This window comes from Triturus cristatus, chromosome 3_2 (genome assembly GCF_964204655.1).
Source record: "Triturus cristatus chromosome 3_2, aTriCri1.1, whole genome shotgun sequence".
NCBI classification, from domain to species: domain Eukaryota; kingdom Metazoa; phylum Chordata; class Amphibia; order Caudata; family Salamandridae; genus Triturus; species Triturus cristatus.
Window position 1 is genome coordinate 61058713 of NC_140584.1, and position 18914 is coordinate 61077626.

The window sequence follows — 18914 nt, forward strand, 5'->3', positions numbered from 1 at the left end:
CACAAAGTGAGAGACTGATACAGATATATACATATTTAAACATTACTCACTAAGCCATGTATTCACTATGATACACTTAATCAGTCAGTTACACAATCAATTTTTCAAAAACAAATCATCCATTTAGACACTTATATACCCATTTATTCTTCCATCGACCTTGAGATATACATATATAAAACATATTTAATTTTCAGAAAATCACACATTCACTGGATGATGTCATCAGTGATGTCATTTGAGATGTCATCAGTGATGTCATGAGTGATGTCACCGACCATGTCATGAGTGATGTAATATGTGACGTCATCAGCAGTGCATTGCGGGCGCGCGAGTTATAGTTAGCTGAACTAACTATAACGGGGGAATTTCAATGGTTTTGTAAAAGTGAAAAGTCCAGCTAACTATAACACCCCTGAAACCTATGGTTTTTTCAGTGAATATGTGAATATATATGTATATATATATATATATATATATATATATCTCATAGATCGAGCTCTGGGGTTCCCAGGGCCATACTACAACTTGGGCAGGGGCACCCACTCCCGAAAAAAAAGAATTTGGCCCCAGGGGATGGGATCCCATCGGCCTAATGGATGGGGTCCCTGAGGCCTTCAGAAGGCTGAGGGAGGGGAGCCACATGCCACTCTCCACAATTAAATTGCCATCAACCCTAGGGGATGGGGTCCTGAGAGCCTTCAGAAGACTCGGGGAGGGGGTATTCATTCACACCCCTCCCCAAAAGTATTAAAAAAGACACAAACAGATCATGCCCCCCTCCATAAGGACCTGGCTTACCATGGGGGCTTAAAAAGGAAAAGGGCAGGTGGGTGATTGCTAGGAATCTCAAAGGTAACTGCAATACATCTCCCAGATGTTCGTAAAACAGAAGTAGCTTCCCAAAGCAGCTTTTAAAAAAAGAAAAATCACCAATGAATTTTAAACGACTCAATTCTTTTCAACATATGTTTTTATTGGGATTTCCTTGAATAGATCTTTTTGTGAATTGGAAAACTAAAAATTCTCAACCTATGCCTACATGTTCTACCAGCCAATGCCCTTTTGATAGACTGGTCAAGGAAGTTTTTGTATACTCTTCCTCGCTACCGTTGATTCCATTGGTCAGCATCAAGTTCAGAGGCGTAACGATAATTGAGGGGGCCCCCCCTGCAAGGTACCTGGAGGGTCCCCCTCCGGACTCTTATCAGGAGCGCCCTGGCCGAAGTGCAGTGGTGGGGGGGCCCCCTGGAGCTTGCCCCCCCCCCCTGCACTGCGGGGGATGCGGGGGCCTGTGTTACGCCCCTGATAAAGTTGACCCGTGCAAGGCACAAAATATACTTTTTCTGTTGGAGTCGCAGAGTGAGTGGTGATACAGCAATCTTCTTCAACTCTCAGAGTGCTTATACAAGAGCCTGCTGTGCAAATCAAATAGGAGGCTAGATCTCACTTTCAAACCTTCCATTGTTACCATGGCTATCCGACTCCTGGAGCAGAAGGGCATCTTACTCTTCCTCAAGATTGTATGCTATGGTAAAGCAGGCTAGAAAGCCATTTTACCAAAACTTCCTACACCATTTAATGAAAAAGGTTCTTTATCTGGTACATCCAAGAGACTATTAACCTGACAAGATGCAGTAGAAAACAGGACTATAGCTTCTTCTTTCTGCAAATACTGTGTTGTAATGTTCTTAACTAAATGTACATTTTGTAGCTGTCACTGCTTATTAAAATGTTATTTGCAAACTTTTTTTGCAAGGTTCCAATGAGTAAGGACTTTCTGTTGGGTGGGGGCTAATAAAGTTTACCCTCCATTCAGGAGACCCTCTCCTCCATTGGAATTCTATAAAGTTCTATAATAGATGCGTCATCTTTTTGAACCAGTTTATAAGGCTACCTTACAGCACTTTTCTTTGAAACCAGCTTTTCATATGACTACCGCTTTTAGCTGCATGGATTATGAGATTTGGGTGCTTTGGTTTTAAGGAACAATACATGGTTTTCCTGAGAATTAAAGTTGTCAGAAGACTTCCATGTCAATCAAACTATTACTCTTCCAGCTTTTTTAATTAAATTAGGTTGTCAGAACTTATTTGAGTTTTCTTCCAAAGGTAGTGTTAGACTTCCATGACAATCAAGCTATTACCCTTCCAGATTTTTTTTTTCAGAATACCTTCACTTTACCAGGGAGCTCTTAATTGTCCCTGGATGTTGAGAGTATTGAATAGTTTTGATAGAACTAACAAAACTAGACAATAAGATCACATTTCTGTCAACTGTCGACACATTCATTTGGGTTTGGCCACCTCAAAACAATTTACATCTAATTTGATTGTTTCTTATTTAGCTGTATTAGCAGAACACTAATAAAAAATTGGCCAGTGAGCCTAAAAGCCATTCTACTGGGGGGTAAGATGCCTAACGCTGCATTACTAAGAAATATTTGCATTTCTGTATGTAAAGTAGCCACTCGGAAGTCCGTACATACAAGACGTTATTGTATTGAATTAGATATCAGCTGGTTTCCCAGTCCGCAAGGCTTTTTCTGTGTTCTTGTCTACCTTTGTAGGTATGGAGCTTGCTATTCTGTTCAGTGGTTATGACTAAAAATGAAGCTACCCTATAAGAGAAGGAAAAGTTACTTACTTGTAATCCTGGTTCTCCAGGGGAATCTTTACTATATCCATAAGCAACTATTCTTCCTTCTTAGAGGAGACAGCAAGAGGTCCTACTTTTTTTCCGAATCCTTGATATCTGTAAAAAAAGAAAACTGACCTGTCACTGACATTACAGAATTAGACACCATTAGGGTGTTCTTTCTTTAAAGGCACAGTATCAGTTTCACATGATGTCATAGTTGCAGTGTATCTGACTATGCTGTTCTCCTTTTCTCTCACTATTTCCTTTAAAATGGTTTATGAAATCAATTAAATACAAATTAAATAAAGCTTCTTTTAGGATAAGACTAGTTTTCTAATTTTAAGGGAAAATTGTCAAATTGGCTAACATCAAGTCAGAGGAGTATTATTTGTTTATCAATTGTTTTCAAGAACTGTTTTTTTTTAATGAAATGCTGCTCCCAAATATACATTTGAAAAAGTGCTGAGGATCCTTTGCATCGGTGGGACTAATAAGTACTATAACTATTATGAAGATTCCTTTGGAGGATACCTAGATGTATGGTAAATATCATTTTGTCATTCATTGTATGACCATGGCCAGCCATGTTTGACCATGTCTGAGCAATGTTTGAATGGGTTATGGTATATGTTACTTAGGCCCTGGATTACAAATGGGCAGGATAATTCCAAGCCCGCCACAAAGTCCTATTTGCACAGTGATTGGAATGACAAATTGTTTGGAGTTTACCAAATCTGCATCCCTCAATTTTTCCCAGGTCAGACCAGCTGAAATGACCGAAATGTCCTCATCATGCACCGTTTTAAGGGGTTTAAGTCCTAACTGGTAATAATGATTGGATTTTATCAGGTGCGATAATTTTTACCACCCACCATAACACTAATAATTAAGACGTTAGATTTGTGAGCTGGTTGATCGGTACACATCCTGATATGTGTTAAGGTATAAGGCCTCACATGTGAGAGCAGGCATGGAAGGGGTTCTTTTTAAAGAACTGTGACTCAGGGATGGCTGTAGTTGGCTACAATTTGCATTCTTACTCATGACTTATCATTTGTGCAAGATGTCACCGAATCAGTGCTGTTCTGCAGATGTGAGACATTTCTGTATCAGCTTGTTAATTCAGTAATGATATTTCCTGTTCTTATCTGTTCGTAGCTGGTTACTGCGAGACAAGAAAATGAAGCTTCGAACCACTTACCCAGGATTCATTGCTGCTGTTGACGCCTATTTTGATCACCTAATGGGAAAAGTTGTCCGGTTTCAGGTATGCAGTTTAGACTGTAAAATCTCCATGATGTAATAATCTAATGGGACGGTTTGTGATATGTGTAGGCCTATTCGTGTATGTGCTGTTAGGGCTGCAAACAACCAAACGCTTTGTATCCAAGCCACCCGTGCTGACTATAGTCTGTGGCATGAGCCAAAGAGAGCTCGCCTTCTGGTGCTCGTTCGCCTTTGGGAGCCTTTATGAGCATGGGAGGGAATCTCTGCTCTAGATTTTGGCCTCCTTCGGCCTAGCAGGAGTTTGCGGAACCTACGCCTTTTAAAGATTGTTTAGATTCTGCTCCGGTTGCCAACCTTAATTGTTTTTCAACCTCTTTCTTCGCTCGTGAGGTGTATTTGTACAGCAGTTTGTTTGTTTTTTGCATAATTATATAGCGCGAACTCGACCAGAAGGTATTGGAGTGCTTTACATGAGCACCGTAATTACATTACACATTCAGGCACGGGGAGGTTAAGTGATTTGCCCAGAAGTACAGGATGCGGACGCGACCTCGAGGCTCGAACCCTGGTTTCCAGCACCAAAGTCTGCAGTTTAGCGGACGGACCACATCCCCTCCCCAATAGCAGTTGCGAGTATCCTGCCTTTAAAATAGGTGCATGGCTACTGCCCCTTTCAACAACATCCATGTTTTCATATTTGGCATCATTGTACTTCTTTTACAGCATCCCTGCCTTGTGCATGTTGCCATATGGTTACTGGGCCTTTCCTGATTGCCCTCAATTTTGGTGTGCATGCAAGTAGCTTCCCACTGGCCCTCAGGCTTGGTTGGTGTTAGGTTGGTGCTGTGAAGATTCCTGTATTTGTTAGTCCCCTTGCTACATCACCCTGGACATCCAGTTAATCCCCATCTTTAGAATTATTCAAATAATGAAAAGTAGCACAGAGTAAATTAGAAACGTAAGTCAATAACAGTTATGTTTTACATGTGTCGCCCCCTCTTCCACACTGAAGGACTCTGTGTCCCAGGACAGATAAGAGAACTTATCTGGGTACTCACACCTGACACTAAAGCGCTCCAACGTAGGATCTCAACAATAATACAGCACTGCGCACCAGCACCCCCCTTCGTATAGCATGCTGACAGTGTGCTTTGGCGCCCCACTATGGGCTGTGAAGCGCAATAATGTAAAGTACCATTAAGCACAACTGGGTGAGCATCAGGACTGCCAAGAACAGGCACGTGCACATTAGAATTCAAGTCAGTACCATGTCCTGAGTGGCTGGTGGGGGAGTTTGCAGTCTGAGATCCTGGTTGGGACTGCATGCTGCATTAGCTTCATGTTAAACAATTGAGACAAAAATTACCATCCACCAAAATGAATATAAGGTATTTTACTATGCATATAAGCTTTGCACATGTATCTGAGCATTGAGGTTGTGCTATAGAAAGTTGTCTGATAGTTTGGACACAAGTATGTAATGTAATAAAAAGACGCTTTGTAGGACGTGTTTCTGGCAGTGGAGGCTGGAGGGACTGCAGCTCACTGTGCCACTTTCAAAGTAATATTAAAGTGAAATATTATTTATTCTACATCATCCCGCTTTCTTTCACAACCAGACACTCCCTAACCCATTATCTCATTCTTACATTTCTTTTTCATCCCTGCTTTCTCCTTTTGTCACTATTTATCCATCTTTTTTTTCTTCCCCCTTTTGTGTTTTTTCTTCTTTGCTCTGGGTCATGGTCAGATGAGGCATAATAAGATTAGGGGCCCAACCGTAACTCAAATTAATCACTGACAGCACGAAAACTTTAACTAGGTATGCAGTTCTTTTATGGAAAACATACAACTGAGACTAGTTTGTTGAAATTGTGCTGCTCAATCAGTCCGTCAGTCAATCAGGCGGCCAAGCCTGTGCACAAAGCCCTGGGCGAGCCTATCCATAACAGAAGCATCTAAATATAAACATTTACCGCTTGGAAAGCTCGATTTAGAATGTCATCGTCATCTTGCCAATTAGCACGCATAGTGGGGCCGGTATTCTCAAAGTGCAAATTACTGACTCCAAGGCTAGGGCCCTCCCACTGCTCTGCCTCAGAGACGAACAATCTTATGTGCTGTAGAAGCGCAATAAAGGTAAAATAGTTCTCGAGAGGGAGCAGAAATGTTTGCCATTTTGGAACTGTGTATGTTGCACTGTGTTTGAAGGGAGTCTGAGCCGATTTATCGAAAGTTTAAGATTGGTGCCTTGTTGGCTTGAAAACTGAACTCAAGGGAAGGGATTAAGGCCATAAAGTACGAAATGCAGCTCATTGTTCTTGTGGAGCGGCTTTGCTCGGGAAGGAATGTCCGACTCCCCGAGCCAAGAATCAGGGAAGGGCTGTCTTGCACCACCGCTTTTCGTGGACTGAACTTGCTTTTCATAGCTAGAAGAGATACTTTAATGACCTCCACCTCGTGGAGGCAGCTTCTGTCTGTTTAAAGCGGTGCAGAGTGCCTCTTTCAGAAGATGAGTCTGCCCACTCTAGGCCTTGTGCCTGGCTGTGTACAGGAAGAGTATAAGTGATATTCGTACGCTCATGTCCAGTGACTTGTGCAATGTCCTAAAGTGGTGATCACCACAGATCAGTAGTAAAACGTTTCGCCCAAAAGCTTGGAACATCTACTTGAGATCCATCAGAAGACCACTGTGGTGTGCCTGCGCTCTAAAGTGATGGATGGAATGCTTCAATTAATCTCAGCCACTGGTAGTTTTCAGGGCTGCATCCCAGTTCATAGGCACACCATGCCACCTAAATTTGGACCCAGCCATATGCAAATCAGTCTTGACCCTGCTCCAATGGGAACAGTCATGCCCAAACTGCCAGGCTAGTTCCTCTCTGAACCCAGAAAACACAAGCAATGCAAGACCGGTTGTGCCCGAGTTAAGGCTCAACAGCCAGGTATTGCTTGGTCCTAGTGACCGACCCTCTCTAAAAACCGGGACAGAAGCTACATTTCCTGAAATCTGCCGGGACAGCAGGTGAAAACCCGGGACGCCTGGTCACCCTATTGATGGAACACTTGAGTTAATATCAGCCACTGGTAATCCCTTTGGGCTGCATCCCAATACATTTTTATTTTGCACACCACACCACCTCAGTTTGGACCCAGCCATATACAAATCAGTCTTGACGCTGCTCCAATGGCTAAGATTTATTCAAGTATTCCATCCATCACTTTTTTGTATACCTTACCGTAAGCGGGACGAGTATGCCCAGAGGTGGATCTCGGCTGGGTCCAAACTGAGATGGCATGGTGTGTAAGATTAATTCAAGCATTCTATCCATCACTATTTTGCATACTTTAGTGTGCCTCCACCAATTCAGTGAAAACTGGATGTCCACTTCATTTCGCAGCTCTTTGTCCTGCTTAGAAGTTTCACAGCCTGGCTTGATAGCTCAGCTGTTGCCAGACAATTATATGATCATCACTGTAGAGGGACTTTGGCCTTGCCCACATGTTAGGAGCCAGAAGTATATGTTGTAATTAGGCAGCCGGTGTTTGCTTCCACAAAAAAAGTGCTTACCCTTCACAAGCTGTGATTATTTTGTTTATCCAGTTGTCTAAGCTTGAACTTTCAGGGGCACACATCATTGGACTGCTATTAAAGTGCCTGAGATAACTAGATAAATTATGTTGTTTTTCTCTGGCAGCAGCACAGATGGGAGGGGGCAGTCTTTAACCTACATGGATATTTTGGTCTGGCTTGACTGCAACTGTCATGTGACCTTTTAATCTACACCAATATTATTCCACACTTCTTTGCTTCCACAAAAATACATATCTATTCCTATGCTATTTACTTATAATGCTTCACATTGTCATATAACATTCTTTTAAAGTTAGACCTATTGGCATTGCCAATGCTTGTTTTCCGTTCCGAAGAATGCTTCCAACATATTACTCACCTTTGAATTCACTGACTCCATAAATCGGACTGGATCCGGAGTGTTTCTTCCTAGAAATTGCTTTGTTGTGACGCTAGGTGGCACCAGGGCCATTCAAATCACAGTCCAGCTCTGCTCCATCGGATTTGATTTAGTGCCTCCATAATGTAGTCGTCATGTTAATACGTCTTATTCAGGTTTCACAGGCCTAAGGATCAGGACTCGGAGCTCGTTCTGCGGCTTGTACTTTTTTCAGTGTTTTCATCAATATTTGTATTTTTTTCAATGAAGATCATTTCTCCTCCAAAACATCAGGCATTATTCCTCCTACAGTGGAATTGGAACAAACCAAACTTAAAACCATCTAAAACAATCTGTTCAGTATTGTGTAGTTTTCATAGTATAAGATAACCTGTTTATTTTTGTGATTACTGTGTGACATCTATGTACTGTTATTTTGCACTTTCAGTTTTCTGATAACCGTTTATAGTGTAAATAAATGTAATACACGAGATTTCTAGAAGGATGTTAGCATTTCATTGTAAGTGTAATACTATTGAGATAGGCTTGAACTCCTTGTTGATATTCACCCCGAAAGGCAAACTTGGTAAGCACTACTTTAAGTGGTAGATCTTGTTTTTAAACATTATTTTGTTTTTTTACAATGAATGATTTATTGTTTCAGTTATTTACAACCATAACAATGTTATAATTAATACAAAACATATCTGCTAGGGGGAAACCTAAATAAAGGGCATCTGTGCTTGGTAGGACATACCACCATCTGCCCTTGTAGTATCACATACTAAAATACCTAATTAAAATACAACAGTGCATATTAATATGTTAGAGCATCAGCTAACCATATGTGATATTCCTTATAAGAGCGAATCATCTCAAACCTACTGACAAGCTGGCCGCACCAGTCCAAATCGTTTGCATTCTCCACTAGTGGCCTATCAAGTCCAGATGGTCTCTGTTTTTGTTGGTTGGATAACACTTATATTTTGAATTTTGATGTTAGTTTAGCCGACCCGCTGAGCTTAATAAGGGCGATCGTCAGGAATGTAATTAATTTATAGTTCTGGAGGTCTAATGGGCTGAAACACGCTATTATTGCTTCTCTGCACGTGCGAATGCCTCTGGCGTTGAAACTGGTTTTTTTGTAGATTGATGTGAGGTTTGTACAGATGAGGACATGTACAGTTTAAATGTACAAAGTCCTCCTTTTTCTCACCACAATCTACACCTGGTTGGTCCACTGCGTTTCCAGTGTGGTTGGCTGGCCAGCGATGGTAGTTGGCCAAACAGTAGGGCCATCAGTCTCTGCTTGATGTGTGCTGGGAAGGAGGTTTTAGATATGGAAAACGTTTAAGCCGACGTTCTTTTAGATCACCATCCAGGCATGAGATCGGGAACAACAATTATTTGTATCCTCCAGATATGGCTGCATCTTTATCGCCATGTTCCCCACTCTCTTAAAGGTCAGAAAGGGCAAGTTCTTGTCCCAGAGTTGTGTTAAGTGTGTTATTTTCAGGGAAATATACAAATATTTGTGGTAAGCCTATTATAGATCATTTTCTAAGGCGGTCCATAATGACCTGTTTAATGGACTTTCCTGACCCGTACGTATTTTGTACCAGCATTTTATCGAAACAGACAATCTAGAGTCTTCCAGCCACAGATTAATTACCTTTGAATTTCATCAAGCGTCACACTGGATCCGGAAGATTTTTCGTGAGCAGTACCCCTGCGTGCCAGTAGGTGGCATTGTTCAGCTCCCCGTGGCATCTGCATCGTCGTCCGTGCCCTAAAGGACGTCCGTGTCACCTATATAGGCGTCACCTTTGCGCGCTGACATCAGCGCTTTTCTTTCCACGCCAGTCAGTGCTGATCCGAGAGAAGGGCTACCCCTCTGTCAGTTTTTGATAGGATTTTGGCAACATTTTGTCAAATTTGTTTGAGGTTATTTTCCTCCTGGTATGTCGAGGATGTCCTGAAGGAAGACGGATTTTAAACCTGTCAGTGACAGACCCGCATCTCATGTGTTTGTGGTGTCTGTAGCGTGACCATGACGCCAGGTTGTAGGCCTACTGCCGGGCCTTGGTGCCGAAGGCTTTAAAGGAGCGGTCCCTTAGGCTGCTAGCAACCCAGCATGCAAATCCGCAGAAGTCATTATCCCACTCGAGAGGAAGGTCTCGGGACTGTTCCAGGAGTCAGTGGTCCTCTTCGTCCCACTCAAATCGGGACACTCAGGGAAGAGGCACAAAAATACAAGAAGTCAAAGTGCGCTTCCACCTCTCCTTGTCCATCGACTGATGCAATGAAGGAACATCGGCATTCAAGGCATGGTTTCTTGGAACCTGCGCCTGGTCCGACACCACACCTCCCCACTTTTTTGGAAGCCGGAGCAACCCCGCTCAAATTAAAGAGTTATATGAGCCATGCATCTCATTTTTGAGTGGCTCAAACCCCCCCCGGCACGCCTTCAGCCCCCTCGGGGTCGGAGGGGCCCCTATATGGTTCTGCGCAGGCTGCCCCAGCCCCGATGCGCCCCCATATATCCAGTCATGGATTTGTACTGGCACTGGCTGTGCTATTATGACCTTCCCCAGCCTGACGCCGATGCTCCTAGTGCCACTAGTGTTCACCAGCAGCACCAGCTCCATTGTCATCCCAGATGACACAGAGCCGGAGCTGCGTCGACAGACGCCGATTCCAGAGCGGTCAGGGCCCCCTTGTCCTAGGTTGGAGCCTGAGCCCTATTATGACGGGCTAGGCCTCGAGGAGAAATGGGAGGGGTCTCTGGACCCCTTAGAATACTAGTATGATCAGGAAATGGACTGATGTGAGAAACTGGGTGATACTAGGGGACTGGATACCTCGCCAGATACCGGCATGCTTTCTCCCCCTACAGTGGCTATGGAGGAGGGAGCTACATACGCATTGGTGGTGCGGACGGCAGCTGAGGTCCTCGACCTTCAATTGCCTTGGTGGCAGTCAAGACCAACATCTTGACGGAGGTGCTGCAACCGGGAGTCTCCTCCTCTAAATACCTGCTTCCATTCAACAAAGCCCTCACCAACATCCTTTTGTGGACCTGGTCCAAACCCAGCACAGGGGCTCCTGTGAATAGGATGATTGCCTGCCGCCACTTCTCGACTTCAGGAGACCTAAATTTCCTCACCCAACACCCTACCCTGGAGTGCTTGGTGGTCCAAGTCTCCACTTCCCATGGCACGTTTCCTGCCGCTCCCCCAGAGAGGGAATCCAAGGGGCTGGACAGCTTCAGAAAGAAATGTTTTCTTCCGCCAGTCTTGCATTGCGGTCAGTGAACACTTTATGCTTATTGGGCTGCTATTCCCACATGCTCTGGGAAACGGTTGCGCAAGTTCTGCCACAGTTCCCAGAGGAGGCCCAGGTCATTATCTCCCAAGCAGTTACAGAAAGGAGAGACTTAGCGAAGTTCACTATACGCTGTGGCTTGGAAACATCTGACTCGCTGGACAGAGAGGTTTCGCCGACTGTGGCCCTCAGATACCATGCCTGGCTGAGAACATCTGTCTTTTCGGGAATGTCCAGGTTTCCCTCATTGACATGCCCTTTGATTTCACCCGTCTCTTCGTAGACAAGGTGGACTCGGTGCTGAATCACTTTAAGGACTCGAAGGCTGCGACCAAAGCTTTGGTCCTCCCGGGCCCCCATGTCCCTAGTCTGTCTTTCGCTTCTTTTATTGCCAAGGAATGGGCTTTCAACCATGCCAACCCTATCTTAGCCACCAAGCCATGCAAGGTTCCCAACCTCTGTATGGACAAGAGCACGGTTCCTACCAGCCACAATCCCCCCTCACCCCAGCTGCAGCCTCCAGACCTTCCTATTCTTGCCCTTTTAGATAATGGCAGGATCCACAATCACCTCCACCACTGGCAGTCCATAACATCGGGCAGGTGGGTTCTGCAGATTGTCTGAAGGTACTACTTCCCTCTCCTTTGAGACTACCCCACTCTCCATGCCTCTGTCCAATGTCTGGCTAACTAAAGATCATTTGTCCCTGCTCTGTGAGAAAGTCATGGCTCTCTTGGTCAACGGAGCGATAGAGACGGTTCTGGTACCAGAAGAAAGCTGTGGGTGCTATTTCTGCTACTTTCTGGTCTCCAAGAAGGACAAGAGTCTTTGTCCTGTGCTAGATCTCCAAACCCTCAACTACTTCCTCAAGAAGGAAAAGTTAAAGATGCTCACATTGGCTCAGGTCTTGTCTGACTTGAACCCAGGAGACTGGATGGCTGCGTTGGATTTGCAGGACACCTATTTTCACATCCCTGTCCTGCTTGCCCATCGGCGCTACCTGCAGTTTACAGTAGGCCGTGAGCATTTTCAGTTCACTGAGATCCTTTTGGCCTTAACAGCACCCCTGAGGTGTTCACAACGGTGATGGTGGTAGTCACAGCTCATCTGCGTAGGTTACGGGTGCCAGTCTTCACTATCTCAACGATTGGCCACTGAAGGTGGGCTTGCCCCAGGCTGTCATCTCCCACCTCCAGGCTACGGCGAACCTCCTGCGTTCGCTAGGGATTATTATCAACATGACAAAGTCACACCTGACTCCCTCTCAGATGCACCCTTTGATCGTAGCTGTTCTGGACACAGTGGAGTTTCAGGCTTATCCTCTTGAGCGGCACATCCAGGATATTCAGGTCATGATATCGATGTTTCAGCCACTGTCCAGTGTTTCGGTGAGGCTGACTCTGAGGATGCTGGGCTTTATGGCCTCCTGCATCCTTCTGGTTACTCATGCCAGATGGCATTTGTGGGCTCTGTAGTGGGACCTGAAGTTCCAGTGGGTGCAGCATAAGGGGGATCTCTCCGACATGGTCCAGATCTTGGAGGGAACTGCAAAGGACCTGCAGTAGCTGCTAACGAACCACGATTGAGTCAGAGGCAGACCCCTCTCTACCTTCCCTAACCAGATCTCACAGAAATGACCAATGCGTCACTCCTTGGATGGGGCGGCCACCTGTGAGAGGTGACGATCAGAGGACTCTGGTCTCTGAAGGAATCCATACTCTACATCAACATGCTGGAGCTCCGTGTGATCTGACTGGCATTGAAAGCCTTTCTACCCTCCTTCAAGGGAAGGCTAGTGCAAGAGTTTACAAACAATACCACCACCATGTACTGCAACAAACAGGGCAGGTGGGCTTGTGGACCCTCTTACAAGAGGCCCTGTGTCTCTGGAGATGGCTGGAACCGCAGGGCTAATACCAGGTGGTTCAACACCTGGAAGGTTCTCTGAATGCCAGAGCACACAAACCCAATCGTCTGTGACTTGCGGATCACGAATGGTATCTCCACCGTAGGTGGCGCAAGGTCTCTTTCAGCAAGGGGGAGAGCCTTGGTTAGATCTGTTTGCCTCCGCCGAGAGCGCTAAATGCCAGCAGTTTTGCGTGCTGTAGTTTCTAAGGCAGCTCTCACTCAAAGATGCTTTTCATCTCGAGTGGATCTCAGGCCTCCTCTACACCTTTCAAGCCATACCGCGCCGTCCCAGAGCTCTCAAGAAGATCAGAAACGACTGGGTCCAAGTCATCCTTGTGGCTACAGACTGGGCACGGAGAGTCCAGCATCCCGAGCTTCTGAAAATGAGTGTTAATCTTCCGGCCATGCTGCCCCTACGGTAGGATCTTCTGTAGCAGTAAGGCAGGGTCCTCCTCCCGAACCTGTCAACTCTCCGCCTTCTTGCGTGGAGTTTGAGCGGCAGTTGATAGCTTTTCACCCTCCTCCTGAAGTATGCAATACTATTCTGGCAGCCAGGCGTCCCTCCACCAAGATATACGCCTGCCGTTGGAAGCGATTTGTATCATATTGTACAGAAAGGTTCATTGGCCCAATTGTTTGTCGCCCTTTCTGATCTTTTGCTTTCATTCTTACTCTTGCCCAGCAGGGCTCTGCTTTGGGCACCCTGAAGTGTTATATTTGTGCTCAGTCTGCATTCTTACGGCTGCCCGCCACTTTATTTAAGTCCCCTATCGTAAATAGATTTTTGAAGGGCCTTGTATATATGTCCCCCCCCCCTCTCTTTTTATTATGCCTCAGTGGGACCTTAATTCGTTCCTCACATTCTTGATGTGTGCTCCTTTTGAGCCTCTTCACAATTGTCCCCTCGGGCTACTCACCACCAAAACAGCCTTTCTTGTGGCAATTACATCGGCCCGAAGGGTGAGTTAGCTGCTTAATCTTCCAAGCCTCCATTCTTCTCAGTTTATTCGGACAAACTGGTGCTTTGCACTAGGGCCTCTACCAGCTCAAACTGGTGGCACCATTTCATGTGGGCCAATCTGTCACCTTGCCCACCTTCTGCGCTCCTCCACATCCCTCTACTCCACTGTCTTGACCTATAAAGAGTTTTTTTGTTTTACCTTGACCGCACTTGAGAGTTCTGGTTGGATGACCAACTCATTGTGGGGGTATGTTGGTGCGAAGAAAGGTTGGGCCGGTGCAGGAACAGACCGTCTTTACATGGCTCGTTCTCTGCATCAATATCTGTTACCCACTGGCAAATAATCAGCCTCCTAAAGGCTTAAGGGCTTATTCCACTAGAGCTGAAGCTGCAACCACAGCGTTAGCATGTGGAGTCCCAGTTCTGGACATCTGCCAGGCAGCAACGTGGGCTTCCTTGCACACTTTTACCAAGCATTTCTGCCTGGACAGTCAGGTCTGCTGGGACGGGCATTTCGCATGTTCGGTTCACCCGTTTAAATCTGTCCGCAGACCCTCCACCGGGGATAGTATTGCTTGGGTATCTATTCAAAGGTAAGGAATTTTCGTCTAGAAGTCTCTATCAGATGAACAAGTTACTTACCTTCGTTAACGCCCTATCTGGTAGAGACATATCTAGCCGCAGACTCCTTTCCGACTAACTCATCCTCCCTGTGAGAGTTAGTATAAGGTATAAGTATAAGAGTTAGTATAAGGTGCACACTTATGTAAGTGTAGCACCCTGCACTAATCCAGGCAACTCTTATGGTGATTTTAGTGGTCTGAGACAATCTTAAAAAGCTCTCTAAGTGGTAGCTGTGGAGAGCAGCCTTCAAGCTCAGTCCAGAAGGAGTGTAAAGCCATTTGTTTTACCAGTACTTAATGTTATAGTATAGGTTAAGTGAAAAAGAATCACACAATGTAGTTATAAAAATATGTATTTATTATAAGACATTCACTAACACATTGTATTATCCCTTACATGGTGATACAAACACAATGCACACAATACTTAGGAAATAGAGCACATAATTAGCACACATACACAATGGTTTCCAGAGGGAGACCAAACCATATACTAAAATAGTGGAATGTGAACCACGACTCAAGACAAGAGTGGTCCCACAAGACGTAGAAGAGCCGGGGACCCAAGGAACCACCCCAGGTAAGTATCTAGGAACCCCATGGAGGTCATGTGCAAAGTGGGAACACAACCGCATGCTCAATGTTAGTCAATAGGCAAGTCGCAGTTGCATTTTTAAAGAAAAAGGACCCTTTCCTGCGGACCTTGAAGAGACCCACTGGAAGATAGAAGGTTGGAGAGTCACCCCACCTGTGGATACCCAGGAACCAGGATACCTACACCTGGGAAGCCGGGTGCATAGGTGTCAAGTGACGTCAGCAACCGTTGTAGACCACAATGGAAGACTTCAGGAAAGATGCTGCTGGAGAAGAAGATGAAGGAGTCTGGTGGAACCCAAATGTGGATTCAAGATGAGAAAGACCTGCAAGTAGAGGGAATAGAGTCTATGCCACTCAGGAGTGACCAGTAGGCACAGAAGATGAATGCCCACCGATGTCAAGGATGCAGAAGAGTTTGACGATGCCCTTGAAGTTGCAGCTGTGCCACTCAGGCGACGCTGTGGAAGACCAGGAGCAGTTACAAGCTGTCCCTCGTTGGATATCGAGAGCCAAGAGGTCAGTGTCCGGTAGGGGCACCAACAAGCCTTGGCAGCAGCAAACAACCTAGTCGACGAAAAGGTGCAGTGTCCGGACCAGTAAGGTCCGAGTGACTTACAATGAGCAGGTAAGTCGGAGCAGGCCCGAGGAAACAAGGGAGCCCACTGGAGCCGAAGAAGACCCTCAAGGAGGCCCACGGGCCAGAGGCACGGGAGTTGCAAGAGGACCTCGAGCAGCTCACCAATGAAGAAGGTGCACGGTGCAGAGGAAGCGGTGAAGGCGAAGATCTTGGCTGCAGGAGTTGCTTGAGGTTGGAGCTTCTTGGAGCCAAAGATCTCTGGAGGAGAGAGTCAACAAGCCTTGGCAATGGCAAGTCGACGCAGTGCACAGGGGTTCTGTTCCAACAGTTTCAACGAGGGAAACTGGCCTCAAACTTGGTAAAAAGGCAGTGCAGGCATAAAGGAGTTGTAGAACCACCACCTGTGTTACTGAGCCTTTAGGAGTCCGTGGGAGCCCAGGATCAGCAGACCGGTCAGCTATGTTGCGGTGCCTGCAGATGCATGGGAGTGACTCCTTCACGCCAATGGAGATTCCTTCAGGTATCTTGGATGTCCACAGGCCGGGTGAAGAACCTGTATGGAGCACGAGCACAGACGCTGCAGAAGACCAGCAGGACGACAAGACCAGGAGCAGCAGGAATCTTCCCCGGTGCAGTCTTGGTTCCCACAGTGAAGTTCAGCAAAGTCCAGAGTGTCCAGACGGTCGAAGTTAAAGTGGTATGTGATCTGAATCTTGTCCCAAGACGAATCTAGGGACCCACCCACATGTAAGCCCTTAAGTTTCCTTAGGAGAGGGTTGGGACGATTCAGGGATCCCTCCCAGAGGAGGGGTTGGACAGTGGGCAGGATACTCCTATGTCCTTTGTCCAGTTGCGCGCCAGAGCAGGAGCCCACGGCTTCCTGAACTGGTTTGAACAGGTGTATGCAAGGAGGGCACCAAATGTGCCCTTCAAGCAGTCTCAGTGGAGCTGGCAAGTGCCCCCACCCTACCTCAATACACTAAATCCTGTCTGGGAAGTGGTCACATCTTGCTGTGACAGGATAGCTATTGTTCTGTCCTCCCCTGCTCCAGCTTGGCTCAGCAGCAGGAGGGTAGAAACATGTCTCTGGTCTGCAGCAGCCCTAGTTCGCTGTCCGGTTCTGGAAGACTGGTACTGGGAGCACTGAGGACCTCCCGGAGGAGCTTTACAGTGCATGGAATCATACCTCCCACACCGTTTATGGTGTGGGGGTATGATTTCAACATGTTTGATACCAAACCTGAAAGAGTTCGTTACAGCCAGTTTAGAAATAGTCATCGCGTAATAACGCATGGCCCCTCTATATGTCATAATGGCTATGGCACTTACAACCAGGGTGAATGAACTCCGAAGATTGTAGGGGTGCCATGCTCATGCAGGGGCACCCTCACACTTAGGACTCAGCACCTTGCCTTCGGGATTGAGAAGCCTGCCTTAGGGGTGACTTATAGGTTTTAAGTGTTGTGACCTCAGATATAGGGAAACCTATTTCTGTTGGAAGTGGTGCTAGCACCGACTTACACAGGCTGCAATGGCAGGCCTGTAGTCACAATTTGAGTGGTCTCCCATGGGTGGCATAATACATGCTTCAGTCCGTGTGAGACCCCTGGTGTGCCTATGCCCTGGGTACCTATGTACCATATACTAGGGACTTACAAGGGTACCCAAGTAGCCAATCTGGAGTGTACCTAAGTACTCACCATGTCCAATTTAGAGAAAAAGCACAGTGACTGGGCTCCTGATTAGCAGGATCCCAATTCTGACTAGTCAGAAACAAATAATGACACCAGCAGAAAGGGGGGGGGGGACCATGGAAGCAGATCCTACTTTCCTACACTCCCTGTTCTGCCAACATATTCTAGGGTCAGGGATGATCCCTTTCAGGCCCCTAGTTTGGACACACCAGTGCTTCTGGCGTGGAAATTTGTGAAAAGTAACTGACGTCAAGTGCCGAGGTGGCGCCTATGTAGGTGACGTGGATGTTACTTCCGGCGCAGACGATGCCGCTACGCAGAGCCGACCGACGCCACCTAGAGGCGCGCAAGGGTACTGCTCATGAAAAATCTTTCGGATCCAGTCTTACACCTTGGGAAATTCAAAGGTAAGGAATCTCTCTACCAGATAAGGCTTTATAAAAGGTATGTAACTAGTTCTTCTGCCGAAGTATTGCTGTATGAGCCCAAATTGCAATCAAACTTGTACAGGGGAGGAATTGTGGGTCAGGAGGAATACCCGCCTGAAGGCACTAACCTGTAGCCAGTCCAAAAGGTCTGCATCCAGGCCGCGCAGGACCACGCTGGCATACACCACAGTCGGAAGTAGATTGGCGGAAACTGCTGCCAGTTAGGGCTGAAGAGAGGGGCCATCCAACTTCTTTTCAAAGGTGTTGAAGACATGTATTAGAGCAATCCCTTTCTTTACCATGTACTGCTTTTGGTGAGAGAAATTACCTCAGTTGTCCAGGTACATCGCCAGGTATTTGTAGCTGTTAACCTCCTCTAAGATAGGGGGCATGGCAAGGCCAAACACCAAGATGGCCGCTTGACCTTGAAGTTCTGGACCTGTCGCCACATAGATGCAGCCTCTCATCGCTCCACCGGCGTCCTCCCGGCTGTAGCTTGGAGAGGTGATGCTTTCCCTGACTCGCGACTTGGGCGGCTCGGAGGTCGGCTAAACGCTGCGTGCAAGAAGCCGCTGCAAGAAGTGTCTGCGGCCTGACACGGCCCTCGGAGGCCCCGCGACAACAGCGGTCGCGGGTGAGCCTGAGGGTGCGGCTGTAGGCGTGTGTGGCTGCAGTGCTGAAATAGAAGCCAGGGATTCCTGGTGACTCGCCTGGAGTGAGGAGCTCCCCTCCGCGGCCAAGACACATGCCTTGCGCTACATCCCAACAACCGGCGGTGAGTGCTTGTAACAAGATTTAACGCTGCCTTCCTTTTGATTTGACTGGGACTTGTGCTCTGCCTGGCCCGGAGGGCACTGTACAGTGGTATGGCACTGCACGACTGGCAGGTAGGGCCTTTCAGTCTGCCTGATATAGAGATAGAGCCTGATGTGATCTGCGGGAGCTGTTGAAATTCACACCTAGGGAGCTAATTGAAATATTT

At 46.5% G+C, this 18914-nt stretch overlaps 1 protein-coding gene across 2 annotated transcripts in view; it reads left to right on the plus strand.

Annotated features, from left to right (window-relative positions):
* Positions 1–18914, plus strand: part of GLB1L2 (galactosidase beta 1 like 2) — a 1021913-nt gene that overhangs the window by 280598 nt on the left and 722401 nt on the right. For both annotated transcript variants that reach the window (XM_085647243.1, XM_085647244.1), the window contains exon 5: positions 3799–3907. In XM_085647243.1, coding sequence (XP_085503369.1) covers positions 3799–3907 — 109 coding nt within the window. The remainder of the gene's footprint in view (positions 1–3798; positions 3908–18914) is intronic.